The following is a 19,043-nucleotide window of genomic DNA, read 5'->3' as shown; positions in this document are numbered from 1 at the left end:
GCAGGGTTGAAGTTCAGAGTTTTAACGGCCATCAGTCACGGATCATGGAAGAGAATGTTCCTGTATGGCTGTGCACAGCGAGGGCTTAAACTGGAGACACCAAAATGTGCCCAGAATAACTGAGTGGTAAGCTCCTGCTCAGGGTGCCAAGGCTGCTGCTCTGCAGGAGTAACCGCTTCCCCTGGTGAGAGCGGGCCATGACCCCATCCCGCAGGGGGGCAGGCACTGCTCACCCAGTGAGGGCAGCACCAACTCCTGCCTGTCCCTCGCCAACGAAGCCCTTTGCTGACCCCCAGCACGGCAGCAGCGCTGCACCATGTCAGAGATGCCAGGGCAGGGGCTGTTGTGACCCCAGCAGTGGTGGTGACTGGTCACTGCCCAGAGCTGCTCCCCGGCCCTGCGCACCCACCTGCTGCTTCCAAAGGCCTCGCTTAGAGCAGTGCCAGCCCCGCCCAGCCCTCCTCCACCTCAGCAGCCAGGTCCCAGAGCCCAGTTTTAATAAGACAGACAACCTGCTCAGGGTTTAACAAGTACTAAGGATGGGAGGGGGGCTGCGTCACTGTAGAAAGGGACCTCACATTTCTAAGCCTCAGGAAGAATGGTTAATTACAAACAGCAAATCAATTTACTACAGCAAACACACAGAAGTTCCAGTGCTCAAAAGCTGCAACTCAGCTGCTTATAAAACCACATTAAGGACAATGTTTAGCAAGTGGAATTTACTGAAAGATGGTTGTGCCAAGCTGCCCAGTCCATGGATACACACTTTGGCCCTGAAGAGATGCCTCTGAGGCAGCACAGAATTTCCTCTCAGCCCCCTGCACAGCTCCAGCCACAGCCCCACCTTGGGGGACTGACCAACAGCCTCCACCCCAGCTGGGGCTGGTTTTCCTCACTAACACCCCTCAGCTGAGAAACAATCATCACTCCACCACCCTACCAGGCCAGCTCTGGGGTGAGGATGCTCACAGGCAATGCATGTTAACAAGCACTACAGTCAGCGAGCAACACTGCCGCAGGTATAGCTACACCACAGAAGCTGGAGAGCAAGAAGGAATGAGTTCCAGTTTTTAAAAGGAAGATTTATTTAACAAGTTTCACTTAGCGCAATACACCTAAAAAGGAAATCACAATACAATGAAAGATTAAATCAAGGCCTCAGAATTTTATACGAACACCAAGACCAAAATCCTAAAGTAGCCGTATTGCGTCTCAACACGTTTCCCCCATTAACTTAAAAAAAAAAAGCTTTAACGTGCCTTACAGGATATTAAAAGAAATAAACTAGAACTAACATGCCAAATGTTCACTTTGAATTTCAGACACAGCTTCTATATGGTTTCTTTACAAAAAAGCATGTCTCTCAACATGTATTCAAAACAGTGTTGGATGTAATATGGTATAAGAGCAACATTTAACATAATTCAAACAGCTTTAACCTAAATACGCTTACTGCTTAAATACACTCCTACAACAAAACTAACTTGAGAAACGCTCAAAATTGTTTAACAGTTATAGTCTTTACTCAACTTGGTTATTACATCCTACATGAATGTTCATTTCTGTATGTTCAAAAATACTGAACCTGAAAGGTTTTAAAATAACAATCCTGAATTCACTTACAGTAAAGCATAAATCACAAGCTCGTATTGCAAAACTGTTAAACTTAGTTTTTTGTTTTTTTGTTTTTTAAAAAAAGATGTGACCAAAAGTCAGCGATGGGTTACATTCCCCAGCCACCACTCATGTTGGACATGTTCGACATGCCGCCCATGCCGTTCACTCCCATGGACGCGCGGTTCCCGCTGCTGTAGTAGCTGCTGTTCATGGCGCCCTGGCTGCCGGGGTCTGAGGGGGAAAACCGACAGCAGGTTCACAGCTGGTTCAGGCCGATTCGAAGCATCCTTCCCCCAACGCCTGTCCTTGCTGGGCCACCTCGTAAATACCGCCTACTGGGCCCAATACTGCAAAGTGTCAGTTTAGAGCTCCGTACTCAAAATTTATTGATGTTCAAACGTTAAGAGTCAGCTCTATCTTGCCCCCCCCCCCCGCACCCCCCTTTCGAAGTCAGTCTCCCATCACTGCTGTGGGAGCAGAGAGGACCCGGCCCCCCATGGACCTTCCCCCCGTCTGTACTGCAGTTCAGCCAGGCTGGTCTCCAGCCTCCACACTGAGGGAGCAGTGATCAGGGTAATACCAGTCTGGAGACTTGGCATTTCTGATTTCCCCCATTTCCCCCCTCCCCCCTCAACTCCAAGTTCTTGCTTTGAATCTATTCCCCTCCAGCTCTCCATTAGTTTCAAAATTCACAACAGCCAAGTCTTCAACTTCCAAGGGCTTGTGCTGCCCAGTCTGTAACACGACCCTCCAACACCAGGGAACACTTTCAGACATGCTAAGCCAGCTGCACTTCGCCCACCTAAACCAGTGAAGAAATGCTCTTACCATAGCCACTCATGCTGCTTTGGCCTCCATATCCTCCTCCATAACCCCCGCTCAGCTGCTGGTTAGCTGGACCACCATAACTGGATTGGCTTCCTTTCAAGTTAAGGATGAAAACGTTAAGCACTGGCCTGTCTCAGCCTGCTGGCCATCAACAAATCCCCCCTTCACCCAACCGACAGACCCATACCCTGGCACTAGCGCTCCCTCTCACCCAGGTAACTTTCTTCCTAAGTACAGAAGGTAACAAAAAGCAAGCGAGCAGGTTTCTGAAGACATTCCTACAGTCAAGCAGCAACAAGAACTTTTAAGAATTACAGCAACTGCTTGTGACTCTCCAGTCCTTGCTGTAAGGGTTCACTTTTGCTGTTCCTATGAACTACACACAGCAGGATCCATCTGCTGGTGAATAACACACACCCCAAGAGACCTGAGTGACCCAGAGAGGACTGTGGCCCACGGCAGTCCCCAGCCCCTGGGGAGGCACCATCAACTCATGAACTGGGGTCATTAACCCAGTCTTGGCAGACTTATTCCTGTTCCAGACCAGTTGTGCATCACAGCAGCACAACAGCTCGCTGGAGAGGACACCTCTACTTAAGCTCACTAACTACTGCTCTTCACCTCATGGCTTGTCTGTACTCCCACTTTAACGGTAGTTAAAGCATCAGCATTAGACTTCAAACATTTTGTCATCAAAATACTACACAAACAGCAGTGTATCTACATACCCCTAACCCCAGCACCCTCAAGAAAGAAACTCCCCAAAAACCAACCACCTCCTTAATCTCCAAGAAACCAGACAAGTCAGGTATCAAGAAGGGTATCTGCTCATAGACACAGCAATAGCAATCATTTAGACTTGTGTTGCAAACACGTTTTAGATTTTGAAACAATTTCAGGGTTTGCTAGAGCAATTCAAACAGTTTCTCCAAATTCCAAATAGATTCTTCCCTCACCACCAAGACGAGGCTTGACTGGCAGGTCACGTGCCACAGATACACCCTCCATCACCAAACTATGTTCTGGTCTCCAAAAGGAAAAAAAAAGGAGGGGGAAGGAGAATAAAGAGACAAGCATCTCCCACTTCACTTTCACACCACCACATACCCAGGAGCCACTCATCCCTCTGCTCATCCCACCACGCACGCTGCAGGCAGCACCAGAGTTTATTCAACCTGTAATTGTTCAAACGTATTCCCGAAAGGTTTATATACCTGGCAATGTGCTAGTGTTCCAATCTTGGACTACCCCTTCCGATTCCTTGACTGTGTGATTAAGACAGAATGTTGTATTTCAGTTTTTATGCCAGGAATAAAGTAAGCAGGAGCTGTACAAAATAGCCAGCTTCCTTAAGTGCTTGTTTAAAAGTGCGGTTAGACTGCTTACACATACCCATTGCTCCCATCATCTGACTGCCATAAGCACCACCACTTCCTCCTGCTGTAGAATTCAGGAAGAGTTCTACGTATCTGTGTTCTGAAAGAAAAATTTTGCCGTGAGAGCATTTCACATCACACCAAACCTGGGCAGTTTGTCTCACTGCCAAGTAAGGCTGCAACAAAACCTTTGGCATTCCAGTTACAGCACACGCAGTATGCTGCAGCGCTGTATTGGCCCTAAAGCCACGTACTCAGAACAGTCGTACTTACGCATATTTGCTTTGTCTTTGGACATAGCAGCCACTGCATCCTCATGAGTAGCAAATTCAACATCTGCCTCTCCAGTTACTCTGCCATCTGGTCCAATTTCGATGTGTACTCTTACAGGGTTCAGAGGTGAGAAGAACTACATACAAAATAGTCACAGAGATTAAAACGCACCAATGCAACAATTCGGTTTTACAGCAAGCCGTTTCCTCTCAAGGAACACTTGTTAACTGCAGTGCAGTTGACACATCCAACAACAGAACCTTAAAGCCATGCACTGAAGAGCAGATTTGGCACTCACATTATAGATGTCGTTCTCCGTAGCTCGGTAAGGCAGACCTCTCATGTGGACGCAGTGGCCAGTCGTGCTCTGGAAGGTGGATCCCCCGTCGCCGTATCTGTGGTCCGACATTCCTGCAGAGAAAAGAGTCCATTCTAGGTCTTTCAGATGTATTTTAGTTTCTTTTGAGACGTATTGAAAGTTCAGTTACTATTGCTATTAGAGCAATCTTACCTCTTCCAAATCTATCAGAACCAAAACCATAGCCATCATTATACCCATTGTAGTCATCATAACCTCCATAACCTACAAATAGATTGGACAACATGTTCATTTCAACTACAGAAACATCCAAATACACATGAACACAAGTGCAGACATTATCAAGTGTCATTTCTAGAAGAAACAAAGCCAAGGACATAATACAAACCAGTGGTTACAAAGCAGGGAAGACACTACCAGGTCCAAGTGTTGCTGCTTCTCAGATGAGCAGCTCCCTCTCGGACTTCGCGTACGTACCTCCTCCGTAGGCTCCACGCCTCATTCTTTCCAAGCTACTTCCTCTACCAAGACTGTTATATCCCCGCGTAAGACCAGGTCTGTCGTAAGGACCGGGTCTCTGCATTGCCAACAGCTTGCGTGGAGGGTCGTAGTGAGTGCGCACTTCCGCTCGACTACTCTTGAAGATCTCAATGTACCTACAAGTGTTTCCACAGAAAGAAGTCAGTCCTTCGTTCCCTCCTCAAAAACCTCACAACTTCACATTAAAACAAGCCATTTAGTCATAGCCTCGAAACTGGCAGTATATTTTAAGCCAGGTTTCTTTACATTATGTAGGCAATGACATACTATTATAAACACTACATTACTTTCAAATCAGTGTATTTTCAAGAAATTACAATTACTGAAGGGTTTACATGCTCCTCATACTTCACAGTATCCCAACCTTAAGGGTGGGGGAGCAATATTGATTCCCCACCCTCCTCCCCCCCAATTTAAAAAGTGTTAGTCAAAAACGTAGGAGGGACCGACGTCCGCTCAACTCAGCACTGTTTTGCTCATGTGGCAAGGTAAACAGAGGGTTAAAAACCCAGTCTCCACCAAGATTTTAACCCATCAGGATGCTACAAAAAGCTCTGCATGTGCTAGTGAACCCAGCCTATGCTTCAGTGATTCAGCGTAGGCAAAAAGTGCATGCTTCAATGAAAAATAGTCACAAGTAAAATAGAATAAAACCCTTTGTGACAATTTCTTGAAAGCTATGCTTATTACATTGAAGATTAATACAGTAAGAAAATTTGTTACATTTCAACTTATAAAACAAGTTTAGAAAGTATCACATTTTCTTATGGTAGTAAGAGTACTGTGCATGTCTTTAGAGCTAAAGGCATAATTGGTGCTATTTGAGAAGTTAAAGCCATAGTCTCTCAACTTTGTCGCTTTCAAGCTATCAGTTTTTCACTCCTCCATTATTACCCAGTTTCCAAAGCACACTTAAGCTTAGCCCGATTTTATGGTTTGTTTTGGGTAGATCCAAACAGTCTGTGCCATACGCACATCAGCAATATCTTATCACCAAGTTAGAGACCAAAGTACAATTTCTAGTCGGATGTTAACACTTTCAGAAGAGAGAATATGGATTTAATTGTTTACCATAAGAAAAGTGACATAGCCAACCAACCATCCATCCCCACCTGTGCCCTATTCTTTCCTTGTGTTTCTTTAGAGCCTTTTCAGCTATTTCCTGTGAAGCAAACTGCACGAAGGCCTCCCCCGTACTCCTCCCCTGGAAGTCCACCGGCAATGTTATCCCATTTGGCACGATTTCCAACCCTTCAACCCAAGGACAAATAACCCCAGTAGGGGGGCAATATTAACATCACAAGCCCAGTCATGAGTTTTTCTTATAGCTTTAAATACACCAGAATTTTAACACTTGTAAGTGAATGGTATGTTGATTCTAGAACACCAGAAGAAAAAGCATGTCAACAAAGAGATCCACGATCACATACCATTCAGTTTACGTTCTTAACCCACCCTGCAGAGCACAGAAACGTTCTGAGTGTCAGGGACAACTCCTCAGATAAGGCATCTAATGCAGGGTGCATTAAGAAGTTCACATATTACAAACCTCTTCAATTCTGTGAAAGTATTTAAGATGAACTTTTTAAGATAAATTCAAACACAGCAAGTTAAACAGCTTTATATATAACAACTATTTTTACTAGAAGACACTCAGGTAAAATAGTCTTATGCAAACATCAAGTTTCAGCATTATTTTTTATCTTTAGGAGTGCTTAATTAAGAAAAAATCATGAAGTAATTTGATTCAAAAGTATTAGTTTCTGAACAGAAGAGGCACATTTTGTATATTAACCACATGAACAGTTTTTTAAAGTTTGAATCACTTAACCATGTAAGAAAAACAACTTAAAATGCACATGCTTAGGATTTGCTCTTGTTCACAGTATATTACCAATTCAGAAATCAAAAAACAAGTTCTGAAGTTGTAAAATTGGAAGTATTTCTACTGTATTTCAAAGCAAAACAGTAAACTCAATCGTATCTTGTTATAGCAAAAACATTCCAGCTTATTTTAACACTCACATTTAGAAATCTACTACTTTGAAAATGCTACTAACTTAAATCCTAGACAAGTCAACAGATTTCATTCTTAGGCATTTGTAATAGTATTCCAGTTCCTAAAACATACAACAGCTGCAAAAAAGCAAGAATGAGTCAATACAAGACATTATCTCTTCATCCATGAAAACTTTAAGCTAGAGAACATCAAGGGGGTTTCTTCCCCCCTAGGAAGGGGAAGGGGAAGATCTGTACTTGGATAAGAGTTCAGCATGTTGTTTTTTCTCCTGGAATCTTATTCAATACTAAATCTATGTTTATAAAAAAAAAAAAAAGTCACAGGCACAATGCATGCCCTTCCTCAGATTCCTGCTCCTTGAACCAAGCCCTGTGGTAAGGGCGTTCTCCATCCTTCACTGAACAGCATGAGCCAGCTAAGCGTGTGGGTGGAAATATCCTCCCATCTGAATTGTTCACTTCTAATTTAGAAACCGAAGACACTTGCTTTCTGCTATCCTTACTTGGAACAGTATGTCTTGCTAAGTATAAATTAGAGTAGCTTTCTGGAGTTCCCTCAATTATTTAATAACCAAGTAATTTAGGAATTGATCCCTCAAGTCCAGATAACTAATGAAGAATTGCTTATTTACTTTTAATACCCATTAGTATGTTGGAAGTACTACTGGGCAATCCATGGTTTGTTTTTTTAAAGCATAGACCAATAGTGCTATAGCTACTACTTTTATCCCACATACCTGAAAAAAACTGTACAATTTCTTCTTTACTACAGCCAAATGGGAGTCCTCTAAGACGTACAAAACCATCATTAGCCGTATCAGGGCTGTTGGGACCAGTATGCTTCAGAACCCAATCCATTTCAACGTTGTTTGACTTGAAAACTGTAAAAGGCACTTAGAATTAATGCATTCTGGAATATGCAACAGCTTTAAAAGTAATTTGCCTTGAAACTAGTCAGCTTAATGATATACAAGTCCATTTGTCCTTTCACATGCATTTTAAAGAAACAGAAAAGCAATTAACCAAAAACCCATCAAGCACAAACACATTTAGTCAGTTACTAGACCAACTGAGTCAAACCTTCAACATATCTGTGTCCCATTGTTTCTCTGTCTTTTTTCAGTGCCAATTTCACATCCTCCTCTGATTCAAGTTCAGCAAATGCTTCTCCACTTGGTCTGCCCTCCCTGGTGTAGATGAAACGGATACCCAAAGCCCCATTTAGAATTTTGCAATCTGAAAATGAAACGGGAAGATCAGAATTAATTACTACAGGAACATTGACTTTAAAAGGTTCAGATACTCTTAACAGGAAAAAAACCTAATAGATTATATCAAGAAAATGAAACCAGGAGTATTCTTGTTGTAACTTTTATAGCGACCAATAAACTAAGGGACTAACTAAAATTAAGTTACCCTTCTTCAAGGCTGAAGATTAGCAAAATTAAGCATCAATGCAGATTAGCTGTTTTCAAAGATTTGAAGCTTTGCTGCCTCAAGACAAGTTGAATGTGCTATCTGCTTTTCATCATGCCTTGAAGACTTTCTCATGAGCATGAAGTGAAATAAGGAGTAGTAAAAAACAGTGTAAGCATAATGAACTAAATGAGAACCAAGTCCAGTATGCCAAATACCTGATGCAGCTTTAAAATCTCCAGACACTGGAGCAAGCATGTATTTATCACCACTATTTATTACTGCAGGATGCTAATAATTTGTGGGAAGGACACGACACACTAACCGCTTCACACAAGAGAGCCTATAAGGACAACACCAAGAACTAAACTGATTTAGTTCAACCTGAAGCAAGAATATTGAAGTTTTCTTTAAAATGAAAGCGTCTCTCTTCTGGCTGCTCAAGAAGCTAAGGCAGTTGGGGCTATCCCAGCAACTCACAGACTAAGCTCCTTTGTGTCTAGCTTCTGCTAGCAAAAGCACAGCTTTCCATACCAGGTCCTAGCTGAGGCACTTGTTGCATTAGAAACTTCACTAGCTACTGAACTGCCCTGAATGCTTTCAGGAGCTGCTCACTGCAGCCACTGCCATAGTGTCCCCAGGAGGAACCCAGTACTGACACCAGAGCCCAGCCCCTCTCCCAGCCCCCTATCTCCCCACAGTCCCACTTACCAGAGAAAAACCTCTGCACCTCCTCGGTGGAGCAGGACCAAGGCAGCCCCCTGACTTTCACCACATATCCCTCGCTGCTCTCCGTGTTGAGCATCACATTGGGGGTGAGGCTCGGCTCCGTCTCAGCTTCTGTGGTTGCTGGAGAAGACCAAAACAGGCCCTTTGAGACGCCGCACAGCACGGCCGCCACCCGCACCCCCTCAGAGCGCCCGGCGGCCCCCTTGGCCTGTGCCCTCCCACCCCCGAGCCTCCTCTACCTTGGACCGCTGCCCGCCTCACACACACAAGAGCCGCTCCCGCCCGGCGCACGCCTGGCCCGCCCCTCCCGGCCCGCGCCCAGCCCCCATCCCCGCACGCACACATGGTGGGGCTCCGCGGTGGTTCTAGGGCTCCGAGCCTGATCCGCTGTCCGGAGAGCGCCTAGTCGCAGTCAGGCGGCAGCGAGCGGGCGAGCCTGTGGCGAGAGCGCGCTAGGAAATGGCGGCGGGGACTCCCGCTTCCGCTGGGCCGGGCCTTCCGCCGCACAAAGAACCCCGGCCCCAGACACCGCCCTGGTGAGCCCGACGACTCGCAGTCCCCGCCGAGGCGCACATAATCCGTGGCCGGCAGGAGGGCGGCGAGCGGCCGCCGAGGATCCGCGGGCTGCCCGCACCGGCTCCCGTAAGGGGCTGCGGCGTGGCTCAGAGGAATGCGCGGGGCGCGTGCGCAGAACCACCCGGCGGGCTCCTGCCGCGCCCCCGCGGCCCCACCTGCGCATGCTCCGTAGCGCCACTGCGCCGCTCCGCCCCGGGACACACACCCGCTCCGCAGACGCTGCCCGCGCCGCGCCCGCCAGGTGCGCATGCGTCCTCGCTAGTCTAGGGCCTGGCCGCCCCCCGCCCCGGCCCTCTGTGCGCATGCGTCGCTGCCTACCGAACAAAGCCACGGCGCGGATTCCCGCGCACAGCGCGGGGCGGGCCTGCGCGCATGCGCCTCTCAGCGCCGCTCTCCACACTGCGCATGCCCCGGAGGCCTCACGCCGCTCCCCCCCCCTCCTTCCGCATCCCCCCCCCCGCCCCCTCCTCCGGCGCCCCTGGTGTGTGCGGGGGTGGGGGGCCCGGTTCCCGCTACCGACACTCGCCCCCACCCCCCGCACCAGCACGGCACCGCGTTGCACGGAGAGTGAGGAGTCTGGCTGAACAGAGAGGTGTGTGGGAACTAGCACTTACCAGCTTCAAATGCTGACGCTACCCCACGTGAAACAATCTGCTCGCTTCGGTCACTGAAGCCTGGTGTGTTTGTAGGAGATGGGGAAAGAAGAGACATGGGTCACAATTATCATAAAAGAAAGGAAAATATAACTCCCTCCCATCTCCTCCAAACACACCAGACCTAGCTAGATTTCACCCTGAATCTCGTTATTATAGAGGCAACAGGAAGTTACAGGAATAACTACAGTCACACAGCCTCCAACAGTTGCACCCATAAAAACTATCATCTACAAGTCCTCCATCCCCTTTCTTTACCCTGCAAGAACAAGCAGTTATGTTTCAACTTGCCCACGCAGGAGTTAAGCACATTCCATTCCACCCCAGGCATGCCAACACTGACACGGGAATTTTGGAAGCAAAGGTGCTCAGAGCAGCATCTAACCCTTCCTCCCTGCGTGTTTCCGGTCAATACCAAAACTGACAGCCCTGGGCTGAGCCATTTCACTGCCTGCAAATCTACACGGCCTTATCCCTCACGTAACTACGTAAAATGTTTAGTTTAACAGACACCAATCTGGCCTACTAACAACCACCTCCCCCCAAAGCTGGAGGCTTTTTGAAAATTTAAAAAAAAATGATACTCTTAAGTTTATGTCTGTAAATCAAACAAAACAGAGCACTCGTTTACGTTAATGCAAATCGAATCAGTAAGCGGAACCGTTTTACGGTAACTTCCTAACAAAACAGCTCTGCTCACCTCCCATTTTAAAAAGCCCCGCGGGCAGTAGCTCGGCAGAGGCCGGGCGGGAGGCAGGAGCGGCGGCGGAAGGAGCGGCTGCAGCCCGCCGCGGCGGGGGAGGGGGCAGCGCCTCCGCCTCTTCCCGGGGAGGGGTGGCGGGAGGCGGCCATCCCGCCCACCGGCTGGCGGGAGACTTAAAGTGGGCTGGAGCAGCCGGGAGAGCCCCGTGCGTTCCAGCTCGGCGGCGGCGCCATGTCCACCCCCGCCAAGCGGCACTGCCGCAGCCCCGCCAGCTCCCTCGACTCCAGCTTCCAGAAGCGCCTCCGGAAGATTTCCATCGAGGGGAACATCGGTGAGCTCGGCGGTGCGGGGAGGGAAGGGGGGGGGGAGGTCGGGGGCTGCGCCCGCGGGGGTCGGGGCCTCGGGACGCCCGGAGGCGGTGCAGATGGCCGAGAAGCGTTGGGAGCGGGGCCGCTGAGGGGCCTTTTTCAGCCACCTCTGCAGGCAGGCGAGGGGATCATGTTGAGGGAGAAGCGCAGCCGGCGCTCAGCCGAGACCCGCTCCCGGCGACACTCCGAAATTGGCGCCATGGCCCGGGGGAAAGGGAACCCCGCCGCCCACAGCCCCCGCCCTGCCCAGGCCGGACACGCCCGGTATCTGTTACAGCAAGGACGCGGCGTCCTCCCGCCGTGCGGGTGGGCTTGAACAGCATGAACGTCCCGGGCTCCGGGGAGACCCCCCCCCCGGCCCGAGCCTTCGCACCCAGGGACGGGGCCGCCTCGCGCGCGCCCGGCCCGTACGCTCCGGCCCGCAAACGCGCCGCCCGCCCGCGCCAGCTCGCGCGCCGCGCATGCGCAGCGGCCTTCCCCGCTCGGCCAGCGCGCGCAGGCGCGGCAGCCTCCGCCTCCCAAACAATGCCGCGCGAGGCCCCGCCCGGCTCAGCCTGCTCCTAAAATGGAGGCGCAGCCTCCGCCGGGTTCTTATCGGCTGCCCGGCCTAGGCTCGGCCTTCTGGCGCTGGAGATTAGAGCCGTTTACTCAGAAGGTGCATAACCCCGCTCCCAGCATCCCAAAGTCTGCCCGGGTGCCCTGCACCTCTAACGCTGCAGTGACACTGCCTACAGCCTAAGAAACCTCAAAACTACCACTATCAGTAAGACCAGTCTAACCCACACCCTTAGTGAACTTCTCAAATCTTCTCCAGCTGCAGGGAAGTCAACATTTGTTAAGCTACTAGAGAAACACAGTGACGAGTGGGAGATCATCCCTGAACCCATTGCCAAGTGGTGCAACATCCAGACAGCTGAAGATGAGTATGAGGTAGGTGTGCTGGAGCTGGGAAGCTTGGGGAGACAGATGTTTTGGCTGGGGAGCCATCCCAAAATTCAGCTATACAGAGTCTAGAGCGTCCAGAGTCATCCCCACTATCATATCAGTTGACCAAACACTCAGAAATTGTAAAGCTACTTGAAAGATGCTACTGAATGCATATTCCAAATAACTACCCTACTCCATCCACAGGAATCACATTGAAGTATGCAACTCAGTGATCAACTTAAAGAAGCTGTCATTAAATACTACCATCAGCTCAGAAACAAATCTCTTTATTCCTATGCCTAAGCATTTTACAAAAAAAAAAACCCAAGGCCCTGAATTCTTACTTCAACATACCAAATTTTGGATTAAGAAAAAGAAATTAAATCCTGCAAATATGCTGGTATTTTCTCTCTTGTCCCCTAGGAACTTTCAACATCACAGAAGAGTGGAGGAAACCTACTTCAAATGCTGTATGATAAACCCACAAGATGGGCTTATACATTTCAGACTTACGCTTGCTTGAGCCGAGTAAGAGCACAATTAAAACCTGTCTCAGCCAAGCTACATGAAGCAGAACATCCAGTGCAATTTTTTGAGAGATCTGTGTACAGTGACAGGTAATTACTCTCACATTGCAACAGGAGTTCAGATTAAAAGCTCCAGATCTGTATGTTCAGACATGGAGCTGGGGAAACACTGATACTGAACTAGTATCTGCAAGGAGCAGGGTCGACTCAACATCTGTATTTTACAGATGTAGGAGTGCACAGCTATTTTTTTTCAGTATCATGATTCTGATTCTAGTGAGAAGTGTTTTAGTAGTTTGCCTTGATCATTCCTGGCATGAGACTAATGTCTTCCATTACAGATACGTATTTGCTTCCAACCTGTTCGAGTCTGGAAATATTAATGAAACAGAGTGGGCTATTTATCAGGACTGGCACACGTGGCTTTTGAATCAGTTTGAATCCGATATAGAACTGGATGGCATGATCTACCTAAGAACCACACCTCAGGTATGTTCACTACTTTCAGCTCTAGATTTTGCTTCCAGGAGCTTAAGAGGATACTCATGATATAATACTGCAGCAATTTAACACTGAATTAACTCTCCCCCCACAAACCAATGGGAAACCTATCATAATTTCTGATTTCATTCAGAGACCAAATTAAAACCCCTCTCTTCTGAGCTGCTATTCTGAGGTCAGCAAATGCCACAGTTGCTAGACCCACCACCACTCCCAGTAAAGATCCAAGGCCGAAATTGAACTTCTGCAGGAAGTTTGACTCCCCTTCCCATACAGTCCTGACTTGAAGGTAATCTTTTACTAAGAACTAACATTTAGCTAAAGTGGCTCAAGTTTGGTTTTTTTTAAGAGGAAAGTTATTCTAGATTTAACTCATTTATTTTCAGCCAAGCATTTAAAAATTAATGCTTACTAATGTCAAGCATTAGTCCCGATTTAAAGACCACTTGATCTGTTCAGCTGATTTAGCCTTCAACACATTAATGTCCAGGCTTGTACTCTTTTTTTCAGAAATGCATGGAAAGGCTACAGACGAGGGGAAGAGAAGAGGAGCAAGGAATTGAGCTTGAATATTTGGAAAACCTCCACTATAAACATGAGACCTGGCTTCATGAAAGGACTATGAGGTATGAACACATTTTCTGTAAGCAAGTTTCAATTTACAGGCAAAGCTTTTTCTACCTTATGCTAATGTTGATTAGAGCTAAAATTAAGGTTTAGCTAAGTCTAGCTTCACTCAGGCACAGCTGGAAGGACTTATCTTTAGACCCACTCCAGGTTTCTTGGCACAGATGTGATTACTCTAGGTTATATGCAGAGAGAAGGTCATCTCATGGCAGGGAAGTTAAAATTGCCAAGAGATGGAAATTAATCTAATTTAAAGCCTTTGTTAAGCATTAGCTTCAACAAGAAAGCTATGTAGTTCTAACTCCAGCAAGGATATGAGTTTTGTTAGCTGGAAGTACACAGGAATAGGACAGAGTTGAGATTGTGTTCAGTAGCTAATCGCCTAAGTTACCTACTAAACAGCTTCCAGTTCCAATATAAGGGAGGGCAAGGTCCCAACTACCTTTAAACTAGGGTGACTGTATTTCAACAAGGTTTATTTTGAAGCTAGGATTAATATTTAAACAATGATCAGAAAAGCTTTTGGCAGGTAGTGTTACAAGCAAGAAACCCAGTCAGTGACTTCAGTGACCTCTGCATACCTCCCCCTCAACTTCCTTACTGACACTTCCTAACTTTCCCATGTAAGCAATCTTTCAATGTGAAAGCAGACCTTGGATTTTTCCCCTAGAGGAGCCTGAAATACTCTAAATGGGAAGCATAACAATTCCAGGAAAAGTACATTATCGGTCACATCTACTGTCCTAAATTTCACGTAGGATAATCCAAATGCTTAAGAGACAAGTAGGCACTGCCTTATTGTGGCATTTTGGGAACGTTTACACTGTGTACTCATTCCAAACTTGTGAGCAAGCGTTTCCTGTATTTAACACTTCAGTCTGCAAACACAAGTTAAGAATGCTGTTCAGCACACTTACTGCATTTTAGAAATGCTTTTCACACATAGGGAGAACTATAGCTTTAAGAGAACAACGTTGTGCAACTGTTGCTCCGATCTGCTCCTAACTGCTAGTCAAAATGGTCTTGCTTATCTCAGAGCCATTATAACCTGTGAAAGAAGTCACCCTCACAAAAGGAAGCTTTAAAAATACACCTTAGTAAACGGATTAGCAGTTAACTATAAAGGAGTGGGGGAGACAAAGGGCAAGTGATATTTTAAAAAAATACTCGGTTATCGAAATCATATTCCTGATAATTGATTCCATAACAAGAAGAATGGGATAAAGGACATTAAGGTAAGAAGCATAAACTTCCCCCCCTGCTTGTACAATAAACATAGAAAATAAATAAAATTCTGGGCCAGATTTGTGAAATACATTAAAGTGATGTTAACACAATGTTGACTGGGTTATACAAGAGCAATTAAGGACAAACTTGACTAGGGCTCTATACTTAAGTCACAGGCATCAGCATTAACATCTCAGATGCATGTGGTAATTTAAGTAATGCTGCACCCTCAGAATGACTTGGAAAGCAACTGGAAGAGCTAGATTGCTTTATACAGAGTACTTTTTACCACTTTTAATAGCAGGATGTTCTTCCATTTAACAGAGTTGACTTTGAGAACCTTAAAGAGATTCCTATTCTAGTTTTGGATGTTAATGAAGATTTTAAGAATGATAAGATTAAACAGGAGTACCTGATTGATAAGGTAAGTATTAAATGTTTCCTCATCTGCCTTTCTTCTGTGGTAATAGCTCTAAGTTATTGATTTACATTCTTAAAATTTGTAATTAAGTATTTGTTTGGGACTAGTGCAGTCTCCTTCATAGACTTGGGAAGCTTTTTTCTCTCCTTCAAAAAGAGGATTTAACCCTACCTCACCCTCACAATTCAAGGGAAAACTGGGTGTTTTTAAAGAGGAGCAATTGTGGGGGATGCAAGTGCACAGCAGCTGGAGCAGTCAGACTACTCTGCCAAGTCTGCACTGCCATACCATTCATTAAATAGCTCACAGAATTATACTGTCCAATTCATGTCAGCCATGATGTCCTTCAAAAAATTCTGCAGTCGGTTTAGAGCTATTTTTGCCCCCTTCACATTCTAGGGATCTAAGCTCTTCATGGATAGAGCACAACACATCTGACAAATGCAGAGCTAACTGAACTTTGCACATAATTCTAAATGCATGAAGTGACAATTCTAAGAGTTGTGAGGGAGAGCCAACAGCCATTTGAGGAAACAAGGTAGTAATAGGTCACGAGTCAAAATGGTGTTCGCTAATTCCAAGGAAAGGCAAGACTTAGGAAGTAAATGCCCACATTCTGCTGGAGCCATGTGCTGTGTGCCTAGTCCACAGCAAGAAAACCCTTTCCTAATGCTTACAGGCATGGGTCTCATCCCCAACCCTCCAACAGAGCTGTAATATTACTTATTTCACTCACTCGGTCACTTGAACCTTTCTTTCCCCCACTGCCCCAACAAGACTATCCTTGTAAGATGGAAAAAAGTGCCCTTGCCCTCATATCAAACAGTGTAAACCATTTTCTCCATCTTGTTCTGGGTCGTCAATTTGAGATTACTGAAGAATGACTCCTTCAAGCCAAGCCTAACTCTCCCGCTTAAATAGCTCTATATAAACTGGGGAGGGGAACACAACATTCAGTTGTGGAGGTTATCTGTTGTCGAGTTGTATCCTCATGGAAACCAACAATTGACTTACGAACCAGACTACACTCATATCTGCTATCTTTAACTCGGCCCACTGAAAGGCCACCAGTGTTGCCTGCACCAAACCCCCTTTGCCACCCAGCATATGGAAAGCTCAGCTCTGCTTTCCGCTTGGGGCAGTGGGTGCAGCACCATGCTGAAAGTGCTACCAGATCTTTTAGTTGTCAGACAATCCCTCTCTTCCTAGGAAAAAGCTACCTAATGAAGAAAAATTATTTTCTTTAATGAAGTAACATTCTGTAAAGCATTCCAGAAGCTACCTTTCATAATTACTTGCTATTTTTGCCTGATTAAGTTACTCAACTCTATGTATTACTAACTTCCAAGTCCTGGGTTCACAGCCATGTGCTATACTGAAAAGCATTTCAGGTCAGGAATTACACATAGAGGCAGAACAGCACTGGAAACTGTACAGTAACAAATTATTTGTTCCCTAATAAAGGGAAAAGCCTCATGATTTAGCTTTTCTTTTAATACAAACATATATGCTTTTTGTTTTCACAGGTCAAGTCTTTCCTGACTTCTTAAGATGACAAAAACTAATTTGAATGATAAGTGCCTGAAGCTCAAGAGTTAAACCTAAAAATCAGAGCGTTCTTAAGCAGTTTACTTTAACTGAATGTGTTACCTTTATAGCTTATTTTAAGGCAAGATTGAAGTGCAAAATTTGGTTTGGTTTTTTTTTTGCTTGTCTGACCTGTCTGGGTTTTGACAGAATTTTCTGTATAGTTAAAACAAATACAGGGTGCTTTGATAATGTACTTTTTGTATATTTTCTGCTGTTTAATAAAGATTTTAAAATAATATGGACTAATAACTGGCTTTAACAACAGAGGAGTTAACTGGTTATCAACGGCTGACAACCCAGTAAATAGAGATAGCAGGCGCTGAGGCAGGGTTGTTTTGCAATAACTGGCATAGTTCACCATTTTAAGACGAGACTGTTATGGCGTCCAGAAAGCTTTACTTTCAACTTCTGCTTTATTGAATGGCTGTTCTCACAGCTACTTAAGGAGGGACGTTACTGCAGTCGCAAGGTTACACCTGGAATAAACTGTAATTTACGTGGATCTTGTTTACCACCTCCCCCCAGTAAACAAATCCCCCCCGGTAACGGCAGGGAGCGGGCGGAAGGAGCCGCTAGCACCGGAGGCCGGGGCAGGACAGCAACCCCGCTCCCACCCCCCCGGACCGCGGCCCCCGCCCCGAGGCCCCGCCGAGCGCCGCCACGACGCACGCGGGAGGGGGGGGAGGGGAAGGGAGCGGCGCACGCGGCCGCGCCGGGCCGTGCCCCCGCCGCCATGGCCGCCCTCGCCGCGGGCCGCCCCGGCACCGCGGTGCGCTCCCCCCCCTTCCCCCCGCCGCCAGCAGCCGCCAAGGCGGGGGCTCAGCACTGGATCGGGCGGGACCAGCCGCCCCTCCCCAACCCCAGCGGCCCAGCCGCCCCATCCCCCCCCCACCTTCCGTTTCCCCACCCCCCCCCCCTCGCCACCGCCTCCCCCCCCTCCCCGGGCCTTACCCAAGCCGGGGATCTCGCCCTCGGTCTCCTCGGTGTGACAAGGGTCCATCTTGGCCGCGCCTTCCCCACAGGGACCGGGAGAAGACAAAAGCTCGGTGGGGGAGCTCGGGCGCTGCGCAAACGGAAACAAAAGCTCAGCGGCCGCCGAAGGGACGCTCCGGCGAAAGCGGATCGAGGTTTTTCGGTCGCTTTTTCCCTGCTCCCGGGGGAGGATGAGGCGCGATGAACCCTCCGGCCTACCCGCGCCCGACCCGCCTGCTCGCTCCGGCTGCGCAGCGCAGCTCCGCGCCTATAAATACCCGCGCGGCCGCGCTGCGCAGCGCGCTGACGTCACGCACCGGCCGCCAGCCAATGGCAGCGTGACAAATTAAACCAGCCAGTCACGTCCGGCGGCCCCGCGCGCGGTGGGGGGGGTGCAGGGGCCCGGGACGGGGCGGGGGGGGGGGGGGGGGTGAGAAGCGCGGCCGCCCCGGGGGGTCCCGCAACGGCAGCAGCGGGCGGTTGGGGGCGGCGAAGCCCCGCGCACCGGGCCGGGCTCAACCCCCACCCCTCCTCGGTCAAGGGCCCGCCTCGCCTGTTTTGCTGCCCAAACCCCAAACATGGTGGCGGCTTTGTCCCTCCCCGCCGCGCCGATCGCTGCCCCCCTCCCCGCCTCCCCTTCCTCCCCCCCAAGCACCCCCGCTCACGGCGAGCTGCGGCCGCGGAGCTCCAGCGGCCAGCGGGGATCGGCGGCTCCGCGCACTGCAGCAGCGCCCGGCCGCCGTCAGGTGGGCTGGGCTCCGCCTCCCGCCGCGGCGGGGGGGGTGGCGGGGGCGGGGGGGGCACACACGGCCAGGCGCGGGCGCCCAGCGGCCT

At 48.1% G+C, this 19,043-nt stretch overlaps 2 protein-coding genes across 15 annotated transcripts; one reads left to right on the top strand and one right to left on the bottom strand.

Annotated features, from left to right (window-relative positions):
* Window positions 1-1,061: 1,061 nt before the first annotated feature.
* On the bottom strand, window positions 1,062-19,003 carry HNRNPH1 (heterogeneous nuclear ribonucleoprotein H1). 13 transcript variants are annotated; one of them, XM_074884209.1, is made up of 15 exons: window positions 18,875-19,003; window positions 18,189-18,300; window positions 10,308-10,367; window positions 9,100-9,237; window positions 8,053-8,208; window positions 7,710-7,853; window positions 6,066-6,204; window positions 4,891-5,069; window positions 4,606-4,677; window positions 4,393-4,526; window positions 4,095-4,230; window positions 3,838-3,921; window positions 3,660-3,710; window positions 2,446-2,538; window positions 1,062-1,848 (listed from the first exon to the last, which is right to left on the bottom strand). In XM_074884209.1, exons 2-15 carry the CDS (start codon window positions 18,235-18,237, stop codon window positions 1,724-1,726), a joined length of 1,560 nt encoding a protein of 519 aa, XP_074740310.1. In that variant the 5' UTR covers window positions 18,238-18,300; window positions 18,875-19,003; the 3' UTR covers window positions 1,062-1,723. The 13 variants fall into 13 exon arrangements, with proteins under 13 accessions (XP_074740310.1, XP_074740315.1, XP_074740309.1 ...); XM_074884214.1 differs by lacking the exon at window positions 10,308-10,367; XM_074884208.1 differs by lacking the exon at window positions 18,875-19,003 and having other exon boundaries at window positions 1,062-1,964; window positions 18,189-18,479.
* Window positions 11,265-17,713, top strand: LOC141949978 (deoxycytidine kinase 2). Of its 2 annotated transcripts, XM_074884221.1 has the most exons (7): window positions 11,265-11,380; window positions 12,232-12,347; window positions 12,768-12,961; window positions 13,213-13,360; window positions 13,883-13,998; window positions 15,551-15,650; window positions 17,174-17,713. In XM_074884221.1, exons 1-7 carry the CDS (start codon window positions 11,281-11,283, stop codon window positions 17,195-17,197), a joined length of 798 nt encoding a protein of 265 aa, XP_074740322.1. In that variant the 5' UTR covers window positions 11,265-11,280; the 3' UTR covers window positions 17,198-17,713. The 2 variants fall into 2 exon arrangements, with proteins under 2 accessions (XP_074740322.1, XP_074740321.1); XM_074884220.1 differs by having other exon boundaries at window positions 15,551-17,713.
* Window positions 19,004-19,043: the final 40 nt, after the last annotated feature.

This window comes from Strix uralensis, chromosome 14, assembly GCF_047716275.1.
Source record: "Strix uralensis isolate ZFMK-TIS-50842 chromosome 14, bStrUra1, whole genome shotgun sequence".
Classification (NCBI taxonomy): domain Eukaryota; kingdom Metazoa; phylum Chordata; class Aves; order Strigiformes; family Strigidae; genus Strix; species Strix uralensis.
The sequence above is the reverse complement of the archived record's forward strand: the minus strand, read 5'-3'. Positions and strand labels throughout refer to the sequence as shown.

What these genes read in the sequence shown, in the direction of transcription:
- LOC141949978 (XM_074884220.1), top strand. Translation starts at nt 11,281, where the DNA reads ATGTCCACCCCCGCCAAGCGGCACTGCCGCAGCCCCGCCAGCTCCCTC. An exon ending in TTCCATCGAGGGGAACATCG is followed by an intron (nt 11,381 to 12,231) that starts GTGAGCTCGGCG and finishes AATCTTCTCCAG; the next exon opens with CTGCAGGGAAGTCAACATTT. An exon ending in CTTCATGAAAGGACTATGAG is followed by an intron (nt 13,999 to 15,550) that starts GTATGAACACAT and finishes TCCATTTAACAG; the next exon opens with AGTTGACTTTGAGAACCTTA.
- HNRNPH1 (XM_074884209.1), bottom strand. Translation starts at nt 18,237, where the DNA reads ATGGACCCTTGTCACACCGAGGAGACCGAGGGCGAGATCCCCGGCTTG. An exon ending in GGTGCAGAGGTTTTTCTCTG is followed by an intron (nt 8,209 to 9,099) that starts GTAAGTGGGACT and finishes TTTCATTTTCAG; the next exon opens with ATTGCAAAATTCTAAATGGG. An exon ending in GCGTGGAGCCTACGGAGGAG is followed by an intron (nt 4,678 to 4,890) that starts GTACGTACGCGA and finishes ATCTATTTGTAG; the next exon opens with GTTATGGAGGTTATGATGAC.